This window comes from Sciurus vulgaris, assembly GCF_902686455.1.
Source record: "Sciurus vulgaris genome assembly, chromosome: 2".
NCBI lineage: Eukaryota > Metazoa > Chordata > Mammalia > Rodentia > Sciuridae > Sciurus > Sciurus vulgaris.
In genome coordinates this window covers 153,936,003-153,953,698 of record NC_136462.1, presented here as the reverse complement: position 1 = coordinate 153,953,698, position 17,696 = coordinate 153,936,003, and the positions used below count along the sequence as shown (strand labels likewise).

At 44.6% G+C, this 17,696-nt stretch overlaps 1 protein-coding gene across 1 annotated transcript in view; it reads left to right on the top strand.

Moving 5' to 3' along the window:
- Positions 1-15,483: 15,483 nt before the first annotated feature.
- The window catches only part of PYGB (glycogen phosphorylase B), a 44,323-nt gene continuing 42,110 nt past the window's right edge, over positions 15,484-17,696 (top strand). The window contains exon 1 of the mRNA XM_079123335.1: positions 15,484-15,842. Coding sequence (XP_078979461.1) covers positions 15,600-15,842 — 243 coding nt within the window. The 5' untranslated portion in view covers positions 15,484-15,599. The remainder of the gene's footprint in view (positions 15,843-17,696) is intronic.

The window sequence follows — 17,696 nt, the reverse complement described above, 5'->3', positions numbered from 1 at the left end:
TGCCCCCCTGTCAGCATTTGAGAATGCTTGAGAAGGGATCCTTCAGAGAATGAAGGGTTAGAATCAAGTACTGCAAATGTCTCTTCACACTTATAAGATCTTGGATCCACTTTGAAAATCAGGGACAGGTGGCTTGGTCTATTTTCTGCTGCCATAACAAAATACCTGAGACTGGCTAATATATATGCAACAGAAATTTATTTGGTTCATGGTTCTGGAACTCTGGAAATCCCAGAGTATGGCACTGGCATGCCACAACGTCTCAATGGGAAAAAGAAGAAGGAAAGAGACAGTAATACGAGACAACCCCCTCAGGATAACTCACCCACTCCCATGATAATGGCATTCATCCATTCACAAAGGGATCTAATTGCCTCTTATTACGCCCCAATCTCCAAAGCTGTTGCATTGTGAATTAAGCTTCCAATGCATGAACTTTGGGGAAACATTCAGACCATGGTAACAAGTAAGCATACTTGTATGTTCCTTCTGGTTTAAGTTAATATTACAGTGGCTTATATTTATTGCATGCTTGTGTGCCAGGCATGGCTTTCATTTTGGTCAGTTTTTCGTCTCTGTGACCGAAAAACCTAACAAAAACAACTTAAAGGAGGGAAAGTTTATTTTGGCTTATGGTTCAGAGCTTTAGTCAATGGTCAGTCAAGTCCATTCTCTGGGCCCAAGGTGAGATAGCACATTATGGCCAAAGAGTGTAGCAGAGGGAAGCTGCTCAGGACATGGCAGCCAGGAAGCAAAGAAAGACAGAAGAGGCCACAAGGAAAATGAACCCAACGACCCACCTCCTCCAGCCATACCCTATTGTCTGCAGTCACCATTCAAACTAAGATGGACTGATTAGGTTACAGTCTCACAATCCAATTATTTCACCTCTGAACATTCCTACATTAATATAGGAGCTTTGTGGGGACACCTCCTATCTAAACCATGATAGCTCTGACTATGTTTTGTGTGGTCAATGACTTAGTCACCTCCACCAGCCGTGAATCAGATGTTATTCATCCCCCCTATCCTGCAGCCTGAAGGAGCTCACAAGACTCCAGGACTAGCAAGTAAGATGAGGGTCTGCCACTCAGACTCAGGCCTGAAAGATTTCCAACCACAATCTAACATGCTGCCACACCACCCTAGGGTGGAAAGTGCCTCCAGAGGAATTTTCCTGATCATGTCAGGACCTGTGCTCTCTTCTCACAGGCAGTGCTCTCCACAGAATAATCAATCATCACAGTGATAATGAGCTCTGTAATGTTTAAAAAAAAAACTTAAGAGAAATAATAACCACCTACAGGCCTAACTGCTCCTTTATCATTTTGACAGCCTCTTATTCTTTCTTTTCCTGTGTTATTGATTGAGTGGATAATGGTTTCCATTTAAGAGCTTAAGTGCAGTTTTGTAAATCTTAGTGTCATCCACATGATTTACATAGTTCAGAAGCAGACATCTCCCTATAAGGAGACCTGTCTCAGGATGCCTTTTTAAAGGTCAGAAGAGTGCCCAGCTGTTTTCTTTTCTTTCCTGGTGCTGGGGATTGAACCCATCACTCTATCCCTTAGCTACATCCCCAGCCCTTTCTATTTTTTTTGTTTTGAGACAAAGTTTCACTAAGTTATCCAGGATGGTCTGGAACTTACGATCCTCCTGATTCAGCCTCCTGAGAAGCTGGGATTACAGGTATGTGCCACCCCAACTGACAGTGACTCACATGTCCAAGCGTGTGTGTGTGTGTGTGTGTGTGTGTGTTCCAGTGCTAGTGATTGAATCCAGAGCTTTGATGCATACTAAGCAAGTTCTCTGTCACTGAGTCACTCTACCCCCACTCTAGCACTTTAGAAAGTTGTCTTCTGTTTTCTTCATGGGTGCACCCAAACTAAACAGCCCAAGTTAAATGGTAAGGTAAAGTTTCTTTCTTTCAGGAAAAAAACCTTCCTTTCATCCCTCTTGGGCAAATCTCCATGCTTCGAAACTTTAGTTGGCATTCCTCTAACCAAAATGAACCTCAGAAAGAACTGGTGCTTCTTCTGAGGGGACTCAGTGGCCAAGGCTGCCTGTTTGATAAATATTTGATGCCATTTCAGGACCTTCCTGAACAAATGAATCTTTTTCAATACTTTCAATATTATTTTTAGTTGTAGATGGACACAATACTTTTATTTTATTTATTTATAGTGGTGCTGAGGATCAAATCCAGTGCCTCACACTGGTTGTAGCCCAGTGCTCTACCACTGAGCCCCAGCCTCAGCCCCCAAATGAATTTTTTTAAGATATCATTTTCATGTAATAAAATGCACATATCTTAGATATCCTGTTTAAATTATTTTGGCAAATACATGCACCTGTGTAGTTTGTACCTCTATCAACGTATCAACATTTCTAAATCCCAGAAAATTCCCAGAGAATCCCCTCACCCATGAACCCTGGCCACCACTCTCTAATTTTCATTTATGACACTTCAATTAATTAATTTTTGATGCTGAGGAATTAACCCAGGACCTTGCACATGCTGAACTCATGTCCTGCCACTGAGCTACATTCCAGCCCTTCATGTCATATCTCTGTTGACAGTTCTGGAATATCATCTAAATGAAAACAGCATGTGCTCTTTATATCTGACTTTCAGCTCAACTCAGTGGTTGTAAGATTCATCTAGGCTGATACGCATAGTTGTTTTTTTTGTTTTGTTTTGTTTTGTTTTTAAATACTGGGGATTGAACCCAGGGGTGCTTTACCCACAGAGGTGTGCACCACGACACCCAGCTGATGAATGTATTTCTTTCCCTTTTTTTTTTTTTTTCTTTTCTTTTTTTGGTACCAGGGATTGAACCCAGGGGAGCTTAACCACTGAGCCACATCCCCAGCCCTTTTTGTATTTTATTTAGAGACAGGGTCTCCCTGAGTTGCTTAGCACCTCGCTAAATTGCTGAGGCTGGCTTTGAACTCTCAATCCTCCTGCCTCAGCCTCTGGAGCTGCTGGGATTACAGGCGTGCACAATTGCACCCGGCTAGTTCTTTCCTTTTATTGTTGAATAGTAATTCATCATGTCAATTTACTACACTTTGTTTCTTCATTGTCCTGTTGATAGTTACCTGGGCTCTGTCCAGTTTGGGACTTTGATAAATAAGGACTTTGTGGGCTGGGGAGATAGCTCACTGGTAGAGTGCTTGCCTCGCAAGCACAAGGCCCTGAGTTTGATCCCCAGTACCACCAAAAAAAAAAGGACTTTGTGACCATCATTCTTATTCAAGTCTTTCTGAGGACATGTTTTTATTCCTCTTAGTTAAGAATACCTAAAAGTGTAATCATGTGGTAGTGTATGTTTAACTTCAGAGGAATCTTCCAAACCAGGTGGTGCATTACCTGTAATCACAGCTACTCAGGAGGCAGAGGCAAGAGGGTCACTTGAGCCCAAAAATTCAATGTCAGCCTGGGCAACATAACTGAGACCCTCTCTCAAAAATAAAAAAGAATCTAACAAACCCTTTTCCAACATCACTGTGGCACTTTACACTCCCATTAGCAGTGTGTGAGAATCTTTTGCTCCACATCCTCGCCAGCACAGGGTACTGCCAGTCATTTTAATGCTAACTGTTCCACAGGGTGAATATGGTATCCTATTGTGGTTAATGGGATGTGAGCTAGGGTGCACTGGTGAATTTTCAAAGAAGCTTCAAGAAACCTCCTGCACCAGTCATCCACATTTCCCTCCCCCAGTGCCACCCCTGCCTGGCATGTTGCATCAAGATCCACTGGGACCAACTTTATTCAGAATTCATTTGTGACCTGGAAGTGCAAGACAATGCCAGCAACACTGGCTCTTCCTGAGCAGCCCATACTTTATGGGTCTGCAAACTTTCTGTAAAGGGCAGAGTATAGACTTCAGGTTTTGCAAGCCACGTGTTCTGTCCCAACAGCTCACCTCTGCTGTGGATGTATATAAAAGAGCCTTGGACAAAATGAATGAACAAGTGTAGCTATGTCTTAAACCAAACCTGATTTACAGACACAGACACTTTAATACGAATTTCACAGAATTTTGATGTTATGAATTATTCTGACGTTCTGAATTATTTTTATTTTTTCCAATCATTTATAAATATAAAAAGCAACACAGCCATCTAGGGTGCCTTTCTAAGCTAGGCAGGCTGGCAGGAGGAACTTCAGAGAGGATCCCACTAGCCTCAAGCAGTGGGGCTGTAGCCTCCTGAAGCTCCAGGAAAGAATTGCCTGAGGATGAGGTGGAGTAGAGATGTTGCTTACCAAGGGTCTTAAAAACACTGAAAGGGGCAGAGGAGAATGAGATTCAGGCTGGGAAGGTCTGTAAATGCCAGATTTGCACTCTGCACAGCCCCTCCTTGCCCACAGACAACTTCCAAGGTCCATGATTATGGGACTTCTTATTTCTCTTCATTTTCACCCTCACTGACCTTTATTGCTGACTCTTCCCTGTCCTGCCTGGTCCTGTGGAGTCTGACACACCAGAGCACCCATTAGCTTTGTTTCAGTGTCCATACTCACCTCAGCCACCTCCCCAACTCTTTCTGTTCCAGTCCCACACCTGGCCCAAGGACCTGGGGTAGGGGCCTGACAAGAGTGGCCCCTTGAAGGGAGGTAGTGTTTTGCAGAAAGAGTGCTGGCTTCAGAGCTCTTTGCTGAGGAGGTGTGGAATCTGTAGCCAGAGCAGGGTGGCTCTGAGGGGACAACTAGAGGCAGGGCAACTAGTGAGATATCTTGCAAGAACAACAACTGGGGGTGGGAGGAACATACCAAACATGGAACAAAATGCAAGCAGCTTCCTTAGTTGGAGACCCCAGGCTTCCTCTCGGGAGGACTGGCAGCTGGACCAGGTTCTTTGATAGTTTTGGGGAGAAGGTAAGCCCGTGGGGCTGGATGTGGCTGACACCTGACTTGGGAGCAAGCAGGAAGCTAGCAACCTAAGAAAGGACCTGGAGACCTTTTGGGTGTAGGGGGAACTTGAGAAGGTGGGGAAGAAATGGGAGCAAGACCTGCACCACACGCTTCCACCAGGCGGGTGACCACCAAGTGTACACAGCATAAACCTTCACACTTGTTCCCATTTGATTGCCATAAAGAGCTTTTTCAACAACAACCAAAAGAGCTTTTCTAGACACTATGTGGTCTTGGCGCCCCCCAGCTGCACCCACCATGAGGTTCAACCACTGTGCTGACCTCTAACAGCCTAGACATTTGCTGTCCTAGAACTTTATGCAGCAGAATCACACAGGAAGTGCTCTTTAACACTGGCTCTGTCACCCAGCATTATTCATTGGTGCTCTTGGAGGTAGATGTTGCCCTTGGCAACTCCCCTCCCCTGTTCCTCTGCCTGGGCATGGAACTGGGGCAGAGAGACTTGAGGAGGTAGCCAGGGCGAAGGTGGGCACTGGACCAAAGCTGGTGGGTATTCTGGTATGTCAGACTCCATAGGACCAGGAAGGACAGAGAAGAATCAGCAACAGAGGTCACTGAGGGCTGGAAATGGAGATAAATGAGAAGTCCCACAATCAAGGAGCTTGGGAGCTGCCTGTGGGCAGGGAGGGGCTGTTCAGAGTATATCATTCTCATGGCTTTGTGAATATGCCACGATTTATGCCACTCTTCAGTGGTGATGGACATTTGCATAATTTCCACTTTAGGGCTGTTCTGAATGGACCTGTCATAAGCATTATTGTACATTCTTTTGTGTAGACCTAAGTATTCATTTCTGTTGGGTAGAATCATGGGATCATAGGGAGCTATTTGTTTAACTTTAATGAATATTGCCAGTTTCTCAAGTGCTTGTATCAACTTATAAGGAGTTTTGTTGATGTAAAGACTAAAGAGTTTGAGATGCACAGTCAGTGGATCAGAATTGAAGCCAGGAATGCACCCAGCGAAACTGAAAGGTTCAAGGCCATTTCACGATATCCTAGCAACTCCAACTGACATCTGGATTACACAAGACAATCCTTAATTCTGCAGGATTTGCTGTAGGATTTGGATTTGATAGGTCACGAGACTTGACAATAACAAGAAAATATCAAGGTTGAAAGTCTGGACCCAAAGAGGGGGGTACCCTTTAAAATTTTTTTTTTCAGTGCTGAGGATGGAGCCCAGATCCTCATTCATGCTAGAAGAATGCTCTACCAGTAAGCTATACCCCTAGCCCATTCATCTACCATGAACCATGGTAGATACAGACTGAGTAAGGAGAACAAGGATAATGGCATGGGGAACTGCAAGACAGGAAGACTAGGCAGGTAGTGCTATGGTTTGAATGTTCATCTTCTCCAAAATTCTTATTGAAACTTGATTGCCAATATAATGGTATTGGGAGTGTGACATTCAAGAGGTGGTTAGACCATGAAGGCTCCACCCTTGTACTTGGGTTTAATGCCTTAATAAAATGGCTTTCCTGAATGGGCTTTTTCAAATTTGGTTCTTCTGCCCTCTTCCATGTGAGGAAGTCTTTAAGGTGCCATTTTGAAATAAAAGAATGGCCTCACCAGACATAGACCTGGGACCTTAGAATTTCCAGCCTACAAAACTGTGAGTTAGGCAAAGATATGGGGAAAAAGAAATACTTATACATTGCTGGTGGGTTTGCAAATTGGTACAACCACTCTGGAAAGCAGTATGGAGATTCCTGGAAAACTTGAAATGAAACCACCATTTAACCCAGCTATCCCACTCCTTGGCTTATACTCAAAGAACTTAAAATCAGCATACTACAGTGATGCAACCACATCTTATCTATGGCAGCTCAATTCACAATAGCTAGATTGTGGAACCAACCTAGATGTCCTTCAATAGATGAATGGATAAAGAAATTGTTGTATATATACACAATGGAATACTACTCAACCATAAAGAAGAATAAAAGTATGGCATTTGCAGGTAAATGGATGGAGTTGGAGAATATCATGCTGAGTGAGATAAGTCAATCCCAAAAAACCAAAGACCAAATGTTTTCTCTGATAAATGGATGCTGATACATAATAGTGGTGGGAGGAGGGAAGAATGGAGGAACTTTGAATTGTGCAAAGGGGAATGAGGGCAAGGGAAGGGGCAGGGAGTGGAAAAGATGGTGGAATGAGGCAGACATCATTACTCTATATACATGTATGATTGCACAAATGGTGTGACTCTACATCATGTACAACAAGAGAAGTGAAAAGTTGTACTCCATTTGTGTACAATGAATCAAAATGCGTTGTGCTGTCATGTAAAACTAAATAGAACAAATTTTTTAAAATGAAAAAAAAAGACTCACTTTCTTTCTCTCTCCTCCTTGTTTTCCACGCTGTCTCTTGTGTGTGCCCTTTCTCTTTTCCTCTCATTTTCTCTCTTACCCTGCAGGGAGACACTGTTTGCTTAACCCTCTTATGTCAAAAAAAAAAAAAAAAAAAACAACAACAACAAATGAAAAAAAAAAAAAAAAACTGTGAGTCAACAAATTTCTCCTTTTTATAAACTAACTACCCTGAAGTATCCTGATATATCAACACAGTTGAACTAAAACGTGAAGCAAGACCAAGAGGAACGGGAAGTAAGAACAACCCAGAGATGAATGTAGAGGAGGCAGAGGGTTTCTATTGGTGATGCATGAGGGTCACATATAGTCCCTAGATGACAGTCATTCAGGCTTTCAGAGTGTTGGATGTCCAGGACCCCTGAGTAATAGAAGGCTGTCAGCATGGACATCAGTGTTTAGAGGATACCCACATTGTGGAATACCAGGAAGTCCAGCTGAGCTTCTGGGCATTCTCCAGGGGCAGGAAGTCCCTGTTCCACTCAGGCAGAATTTTAGTTAGCTGGCAAGAGTAAGCAAGGTGGGACCCCAATAGCAGGAACCAGGTGACCACCATTTGGGGAAAAAGAGGAGAAAGAAAGAAGGGATGCTGAGCCAAAATCAGGCCCAGCATGGGGAAAAGGAGAGATGCTGTCAGGAGGATGCTTATGTGACCACATGCCCAGGATGTCATCCTCAGTTTTGCATACTGACAAACTCAACTTTATTCTTCCACCTAGGGAGATCAAATGAGAGAAATTAAGTTCTGTAGCAAGTCTCAGAAGATATCAGTTTGCAAACAAAAAGACAAATATTCTTTTTATTTGTGGTGTGGCATACCCAGTTCCCACAAAGGCATTGGTTGTCCCTAACAACCCCACAGGTCAATTCACTCAGAGTCAACAGCAGTGTGGAAGACTTTTGGGAAACTCTGAGTCAAGAGAGAATATTGGATGTACTGAAGGGAGTTTCCATCCAGCCAATGAGAAATAGTCCCTTACTCCCTGCTCAGGACTGAGCTTCAGGGATTATGGAGAATTAGTCATTTCCCAAAACCCCTTTCCCAGGTTCTTCCTGTTGCTAAAAACTTCTGTCCAGCTATTGTGTCTTAAGGTCTTTCTCCTGAAGGTATAGGCCCAGGGTCTCAGGGCCTGGTGGAAATGTAGAGTCAACCCACTGTAACTGTGCCAAATCCGAACTTACATTTAGAGGAGACCCCCAGGTGATTCTTGGCATCTTACAAGTTTAAGAAGTACCATCTGAGGGACTTTGTGGAACAGAATGGAGCTATCTCTCCTGGAGTCTTTGTCCTTTCCTTAAGAAGTCTTGAGGAATGTAGGTTTTTACCCTGGTATTCTTATGGGATTTTTATACAGCAAGCTTCCTAAAAGCTCTTTTGGACATTTTCCCATCTCCCTCCAGCTTCTCTCTTTTCCCCAGTCCCCATCTGTCTTTGTGTTTCCTGTGGAAGTGAAGCACAAGGCCTGACCTGGAGTTGGTGTAGGAGAGCAAGTGTCTGATACAAGGTGACTATCAGGTGCTCACTTGATGGAAGCAGTGGCCTGGTGCCCCCATTCCCTCTGCCTCTGCTGTGTTCAGTCTAGGCTCAGCCAAAGGGAGGTCCAGGGCATCACTATGCTACTTCTCCTCCTTGGGGTAACAAGAGAGAAGTAGCAAACCCAGGCAGCATGAACGTGTGTCCTTGCTTTCTCAGGAGGAGCCATGTGAGCATACTCACCACTCGTACTCAGTGTGGTCAGTTCCTGGAAACAGTCTTCCAAAGGGACTTCCACAGGAGCATTGACACCCATTTTACCTTAATTCAGGCCATGTGGAGCAAGGCAGAGTTTCTCAGTGTGTAATTACAATATATCCTCTAGACAGATAATTTAACAGCCAGACCTGCCAGAGGACTAGAGCTTTCCCTGCAATGTAGGTTCAATAGTAGGTTCAACCCTGAGAGCCCTGATTGTCTAGATGCCCATTTCACCCAAGCCCCATCTCACAAGAACAGGGTTGATGGGGTGCAGAGGCACAATCATTTCAGAAGTAGTGGTCCTTAGGTCTATGTTACAGGTTTGGCCTTAAAGCCCAGCTGAGCCTGAGATGGTGTCCCACTCCTAACACCAAAAGTCCCAGTGTGGGAACCATATACTGTGGAAGTCCATACAACATTGCTAAGACTGGCCTTGAACTTGTAATCCTCTCCAAGTAGTTGTGATTACTGGCATGCACCACTATGCCTGCTTGGCTTTTCCATCATGCATTTAATAGCATTCCTACTAGAACTACTCCCACTCTCAATTAGAAAGGCTTGTGGGTTGGGGAGGAGGGCAGAGATTCTCAAATTAGCACAATAAAAAGAATCCCCTGGAGGTGCCCCTTAGCAGTTGGAATTTGGAGTTTGGGAAAAGTGCTTGTAACAAGCCTTATGATGGTGTGTGTGTGTGTGTGTGTGTGTGTGTGTGTGTGTGTGTGTGTGTGTGTTGTTAGGGACTGAACCCAGATCCTGGCACAGGCCGGGTAGGATAGGTGCTCTACCACTGAGCTACACTCCCAGCTCTTTTAAAATTTTATTTTTGAGTCTGGGTTTTTCTAAGTTGCCCAGGCTGGCCTCAGCCTCCTTAGTAGCTGGAATTACAGGTGTGTGCCATCACATCCAGCAGCCTATGGGGAGTTCTTATCAGTAATTTGGGAAACTGCCTTAGATGGTACCTGCACTTTGTAGGCTGGGTCCTAGGCAGCTTTACTACATTGCTATCCTACATTATATTACAATACGTAAATGACATTCTTTTTTTCTAGGTGCACTGAGGCACACAGTTTAGGTTTATCTCTTGTTGGTGATGTCAGTTTGGAGCACTTCACAAGGTTGGGGTCTGGCATATCTTTCCATTGTAAAGCACCTTTTCCCTTTAAAGATAATGAGGTTTCTGGGGTGATATATACTGCCTGCTTGAATGCCCTAAATGGATATTCTATTACAGCCTTTGCTCAAAACTGCTAGCATCTACTTTGGCATTTATTTGGTGTCTTTCTATGGAGAGGAGTTTCCTTCCTTCTTCCCCACTCCCATTTATCACTCTGGTCCCTTGGGTTATTTTTTTTTTTTAACACGAATGTGCTAGAATTCATTAATGTCACTAGGAATATCTGTTTACATATCCCAGTGGAGGGAGGGAGCCAACTTTGCCATGTCATTCCAGCTGGTGGTCTTTGTTCTACCAAGCTTTATAATTACCAACCTCTCAAAAATAATGCATTCGTTATTTAACTCCCATTTCCTGAAAGACCTGGTCTGTGTTCATTTGAAAACACTTAATTGACTAACACAGAGCAGCCAGCACGGTTGCCAGGATCTCACAGAGTCTTAGCCCTCTGTACCTGCCCTCTCACCTAGGACTGGTGATGTCCCCAAGCCACTCATTTAACTCTAAGAGCATTTTACCATTGACCTACATCCCCCCACTCCCTTTATGTTTTATTTTGAGACAGGGTCTCACTAAATTGCTGAGGCTATTCTCAAACCTATGATCCTCCTATCACGTCTCCCAAATCACTGGGATTATAGGCATGCACCATTTCTTCGGGCAACAAGTAATTTTTGAACCCCTGTCATGTATGGGACACTCTAGATCTTCAAGAAGCTTAAGCCTATCAGACCAAATGTTTCTGTTTTCTTTAGAAATCAGATTCTTCCAATTCCATTGCCTTCCATGTATCTGTTTTCATTTTTTTTTTTTGCAGGGGTGGGTGGGTGGTGGAATACTGCGGATTGAATTCAGGGGTACTCAACCACTGAGCCACATCCCAGTCCTATTTTGTATTTTATTTAGAGACAGGTTCTCACTGAGTTGCTTAGCGCCTCACTTTTACTGAGGCTGGCTTTCATCTTCCTGCCTCAACCTCCCAAGCTGCTGGGATTATAGGCATGTGCCACTGCGCCCAGCTTTACCTGATTTTGAGGAAGGGAACTAGCTGCAGATAGACACTTGCATATTGGTTTAAAAGAACTGCCAAGGTAACTTATTATCTCAAACAACACAAAATAGCTTGCCACAACAGTAACTAAAACTGGACCAACATCCATTCCTTTATTATTGTTTTATTCATTTGTTTATTTTGCAGTGCTGGAGATGTAACCTAGGTTTTCCTGCATGCTAGACAAGTGCTGTACGCACAGGTTGACCTGTCATTCCTTTTTAATAAGTGAATTTTTAAAAATAGTTCTTCCAGAAGGGCATGATGACACATACCTGTAATTACAGAAAATTAGGGACCTGAGGCACAGGGTAACAAGTTTGAGGCCAGTCTGGGCAATGTAGTGAGACCTTATCTCAAAATAAAAATAAAAAGGGCTGGGGATATAGCTTATGGATAGAGCACCCCTGGGTTCTATCCCTGGTACTGCAACAACAACAACTACAAAAATAAATAAACAAACAAACAAACAAACAAACAAACAAAAATCAAATGATCTTCTAAAAGGAGAAGAGCCACTTTGTGATAGGGGACTAGGGTTGTCTCATGATCTTCCCTTAACTCCAAGATGTGCAGGTCCCCTGGCCTGGTCACAGCTGAGCCCAGGCTACCAGGAGAGTAGTGTACTACTGGGTGGGAAAAGATTCTGCCCCAGGAGGGAAGAAGTTAGGCCATAATTCTGGAGAGGTTCCAGAAAATTTGGAGTCAAAGTGGTAGGAAAATAGATTTTACTCAAAGCTTTTGCTTAGATGTGCAAATCTACTTTCCAGCTTTATATAAAATGAAAGCAGAGCCCGGTATCTTTCCATTGGTATATTCTGAAGCCCTATAATGTTAAGATAGAAGATAAGTGCCAGATTCTCATCACAGCTGACCTGTCCCTTGACCATACTCCCTACCTGTGGTTTGAATCCACCTGTAGGTTTTGAAGGGGAGGAACAGTCTTTGCCTTTATCTATGTTGGTTCTCCAGGTAGGGATGCTGTGAATTACATAAGCCTAAAACAGATCACCAGGAGAAAAACAAATTTATTAGCATATGCATTGTACTTGAATGAGAGAACAAGTGGAATGTAGCCTTTGAATCACCTCTTTAAAAGCACCCTGTTCCTGATGATGGTCAAAATCACAGCCTCTAGGATAGGGTCTCTTGTTTTTCCTTTGCTAGCGAAGCAACAAACCTTTTTTCCTTTTACTCAAAACCGTCTCCTTGTTATTGGATTGGCATTGGGGACAAGGACCAACTTTCGGCAACATAGTGATCTGTGTACTCTACAGGGGTCTTTTGGAAGAGTGACTCAAAGGTTACATTTCAGGTGTTCTCTGTTTGAAGTTGTAATTCTCTTGTTAATTTGGGAGATAGTCATTTCTGAGATCTTCTGGTACCATAACCCAAAGTCTGGATTACTTCCTTCCTATGGTGGGTGTGTACTCAGGGACAGCCTAGGATGCGGAAAAAGGTGATCCTGTTTCCTCTGAGACTAGGGAAGGGGAGAGATTAGGGAGGAGCAGAGAGGAAGAGAAAGAAACTTGTCCATTTAAAAAATAAATTGAAGTGGGGCTGGGGATATAGCTCAGTTGGTAGAGTGCTTGCCTCACAAGCACAAGGCCCTGGGTTCAATCCCCAGTACCAAAATAAATAAATAAATAAAATTTAAAAAAAATAAATTGAAGTGACAGAGCAGCAAGGGTTATATTCAAAGCACAAAGTAGATCACTGTTACAACTAGATCAAGAGATTGTCAGTTCCCCCATTCCCTGCCCAGTTGGATGGTTGAGTCTTTACCAGGTTTTAAGTATAATTTACATTACATTACAGCAGAAAACACTTTTTTATTAGTGTGTGTGAGGGTAGTTGCTTTACCACCCAGCTGCTTCCCCAGTTCTTTTTATCTTGAGACGGGATCTTGTTAGTTGCTTAGGGCCTAGATAAATTGCTGAGGCTGCCCTCGAACTTGCAATCTTCCTGCCTTAATGAGTCACTGAGATTACAGGCATGCACCACCATGCCCCGCCAGAAAAAATGACTTTGTAACTTTTTTTTTTTTTTTCTGTCTTTTGAAGTTCCTCTTGCAATCTATTGCCCAGAGTGTGGTACTGTGGTCATAAGGCACAATCATTTTTTAAAAAATTATATATATATACATATATGTATATATATATACACACACATATATATACAAATATTTCAGAAATGACTATCTCCCAAATTAACAAGTGAATTACAACTCCAGATGGAACATGCAGATGTAGCCTTTGAATCACCTCTCTAAAAGTCCCCTGTTCCCCTTGATAGAATCACAGCCTCTGGGACAGCGGTCCCTTGTGTTTTCTCCTTTGTTAGCAAAGCAATGCAACTTTTTTCTCAAATCTGTGCCCTCCTTATTGGATTAATATCAGGGAAAAGGACCAAGTTTTCACTAACACCTGGACTTTTTTCTTTCTTTTTTCTCTGCTAGGATAGAACCCTGAATTGCACACATTCTAGGCTCATACTCCACCACTGAGCCATATCCCCAGCTGCACCTGGACTTTTGCGACATCTCTTATGGGCAGTTGTTACCTTGGTGACATTCAGGAAGCTTTGCAGTCCTTTCAGCCTCAGACCACCAGGAGTAAATTTTGTAACCCATTGCAATGAGGGAGAACATAACAAGAATAAAAGAAAAGGCAGAGATCTAATGAGTTTTGGGAAGGATAGAGTTTAGGTGATGTTTACACAAGACAAGTTTATTTGTGAAGGGCCAGCAGGTCTGGTCTGCAAAGTGGACCCAGCCCTGATTCCTTGGGAACCACAGTGTTGAGCAACTGCCAGCAGCTGATGGAAGAGACACACAGGGATGGAGCTCCTCTGTACAGATGAAACAGAGAGCTGAATTTCCTCATGCTGAGAATAGAAACTATCCCTTGGTCTGCATGGGTATTGAAGGCGGCTAAAACTGACATATTTTCTGGCAGCTAAATGTTCATGTGTATATCACCTGGTTTTTGTTTCTGTAAATTGTAACTGCTTCTGTGGAACTATCTTCTGTGGGACCTTTGGAGAAGCAGTCTGGCTGCTTCTCCCCAGTTTGATCAAACTGCATAAAATTCACTTTTCCTTCTCCCATCCTTTGCCTACTTTTTATGTGGGTGGGTGAGTGAATTTGACCAGGCAGGTTCCCTTTGTTAGGCTGCCAGTAACAAGAGGGGTTGTTTCCTTTTTCCCTTTATAATGTAAGAGGGCAAAATGCTGGTCTGTGATTTAGGGAGCAGGGCTTCTCAGTGAGGTTGTGATGACACATGATGGTATCCTCTGTGTGGACTTGGGGGAAATAATCTCTCCCTCTCACTTACAACCAGTACAGTCTGTTTTTGTCACCCAGGTCTGAATTAGCAGGAAGATATACATTTTCAGTGTAAATTAATATTTATTTATTTATTTATTTATGGCTACTGGAGATTGAAACCCGCCCCCACTCCGTCCTTTTTATTTATTTCTTATTTTAAGACAGGGTCTGGCTAAATTGCCCAGAATGGGCTGGAACTTGATATCCTCCTGCCCCAGTCTCCCAAGTAGTTGGGATTACAGGCGTGCGTGACTTATAAATTTTTACTTTCTTAGGTGTTATTTTCAGAGCAATTCCTGCCTCAACTCAAGAGACTGGGCTAGGGGCTGGAGAGATAGCTCAGTCGGTAGAGTGCTTGCCTTGTAAGCACAAGGCCCTGGGTTCGATGCCCAGCACCAAATAAATAAAAGAGACTGGGCTAACCAGGCATCGAGGGCTGTCGAGCTAGTACTGTTTCCCTTAACGTTTGCCAGGCCTCAGCCACACTCCAGCACCCAGATCACTCCCAGAGCAGCAGTGGGCCCCAGAAACTCAACAAAGTGCGGGACAGCAGGGCTCCTCTCCTGGACTGCTAGCTAGCAGCAGTTCTTCAGCTTCCTCCAGTCGCCCCTCGCTTTCGACCCATGGAGGCAAATCTTGGGAGGTAGGTCACCTCCAATACACCAGCTTTCTCATCTAGAAAACAGGATGCCTCTGCCCCTCTGCGTTAAAGTCCCTCCTGGAGGCCCTGTCCCGGGCCCTGCCGGGTCTCTCCCCGCGGCTCGGCGCCGCCCTCCCTTCCCCAGAGGCCCGTCCCTCCCTGTGTCCCGCCCCCCCAGCCTAGGCCTCTCCCCGTGGCGCGGCCCCGCCCACCGCGCGGCGCGCAGGCGTGGCCCGTGCTAGCCTGCAGACGCCGCAGCCCCTGGAGCCAGACCCGCTGCAGCATCCTTCGTGTTAGCGTCTCGGTTCTGCTCTCCTCTTCCACCTCCTTTTCCTCTTCGGCCCGCGCGATGGCGAAGCCACTGACCGATAGCGAGAGGCGGAAGCAGATCAGCGTGCGCGGCCTGGCGGGGTTGGGCGACGTGGCGGAGGTGCGGAAGAGCTTCAACCGGCATCTGCACTTCACGCTGGTCAAGGACCGCAATGTGGCCACGCCCCGCGACTACTTCTTCGCCCTGGCTCACACTGTGCGCGACCACCTGGTCGGCCGCTGGATCCGCACGCAGCAGCACTATTATGAGCGCGACCCCAAGGTGAGGAGGCTCACCCTCCCGGCTCGGAGGCTGAGACCACCTGCCTAAGTCGCGCAGGTGAGGTGGGGCCGCGACTGCAGGGCATACCTTTCCTGCCGCGCCGATGCCCCACCCCCTCAGAGGGCATCCCTTTGCTGGTCTCTTATAAGCTTTACTCCTGTGAAGTGATGGCAAAGCCATGCACCCTTCCCAGAAGACCCATGTAAGCGTCGATGTCCCACGCGGGATATTGGTCTAGTTTGAGGGCCACCATTTCGGTTATCCAGCTCCAGTGCCCCCATCTCCCGCTGCCCTTCTCTGATCCACGCGCTCTCAGGGTGGTTTTGGGTGGGTCCCCTCCTTCCCTACCACATTTCTCCGGGGGTTAGCCTGCGGTGAACCGTCCTCTCGCCCTCCGCACGGCTTGGGGCAGGGCAGGGCAGATTCCGGCTGTTGCCTGGAATCCGTGGCGGTCGGGGTGTTGGGGGCCTGGGGCTCGTTTGTACTGGGCGGGGTTCGTGAGATCCTTCCACTAGGAGCCCACGACTTGCAGGGGTCCACCGTTGCCTGCAGATCCTGTGGCGGAAATTTTGGTGGAATTTTCCGCCTGGCTTTTATTGGGGCTCTTACGTGTTGACTGCAGGGTCGGTGCTTCCTCTGGCCCCCCTCCCCCACTCCCCACTCTTCTTGTTTTTCTGCATCATCGAGTAGGAGAAAAGAGTACTGGAACCAGGCCTGGTAGTTTTATGGATTGGAAGGGGGTGAGGTCAGTAATCAGCAGGGAATTGTGGGGCTTTTCTTGGCGAGGGTGAATAGAAAATCATTTTGTTTCCTGCTTGAGGCAGGACGGGTCCGAAGCCCAGAGATGGGAGCCCTGGGAGAAGGCTCGTTCTTTGATGTTACCACAGATACTTTGGAAAAATTTGCTTGAGTTCACATAGACTGTGTTAGTAATTTTTACTTTTTATATTTTGCAAAAATTAATTTGCAGTTAGAAAAATACAAAATCATTAAAGTTACGGATAGCCCTCGTTAATTCTTTTTTTTTTTGTTAATTCTTAACCATGTTAAAATGTAGGTTTTTGTTCTTTCAGATTTTTTACTATCTCTAAGTATACATACACATTATTTTTAAAAGTATGTTGCACAGTTTTATGGCTTTTCTCTTTCATTCATAAACATTTGTAACTTTTTCACTCCTAAACAATTTTCCAAGTCAGTATATGCGTAGTTCTTGATTTTCAGTTTGATGGGTGTATCATAATCTTGGACAGCCCTCTGTTGCCTTTTTTTTTTTTTTTTTTTTTTTTTTTTTTTGCTTTTGACCATGAAGAGTTTTGTCTTTCCCATACTAAGGGCAGGGAGAAAATTGTTGAGAAAAAGACGCTAGCAGGCTTGAGGCAAGTTTGCAAAGATTTGATTTGCAGTAGATACCTGGACACCGGGCAGTTTGTTGATGGTATTGTAGGATATTTTTGTAGGACATTAAGATAAATTTAATAATTGCTAAGAGTGAGGTTGATTGGTTTTCCAAATTGATTCCCCCGCTAAAATACAGATGGTAAAAAAGACAGATCTGTTAGAATGCCAGTTGAGCCTGTTCATATTTAGTGTGCAAGTCAGCTTGGAAAGAAGTGGCACCAAATGACTAAAACAGGTTATTACAACAAGGGCTTGGGATGACTGCCAGGGAATTTCGCCAAGAGGCAGTGGCTCCCCCAGAATTCTCTGCCAGTCGGGGAGCTCTGCTATGCAACATTTTTATTGTCCAAGCAGTGGATGACAAACGTACAGTTTTGCTTGCACATTCAAGGGCATGTCCCAGGAGCTGGATGACACCTTAGGGCTCCTACTAGAGATTTTGTATATAAAACC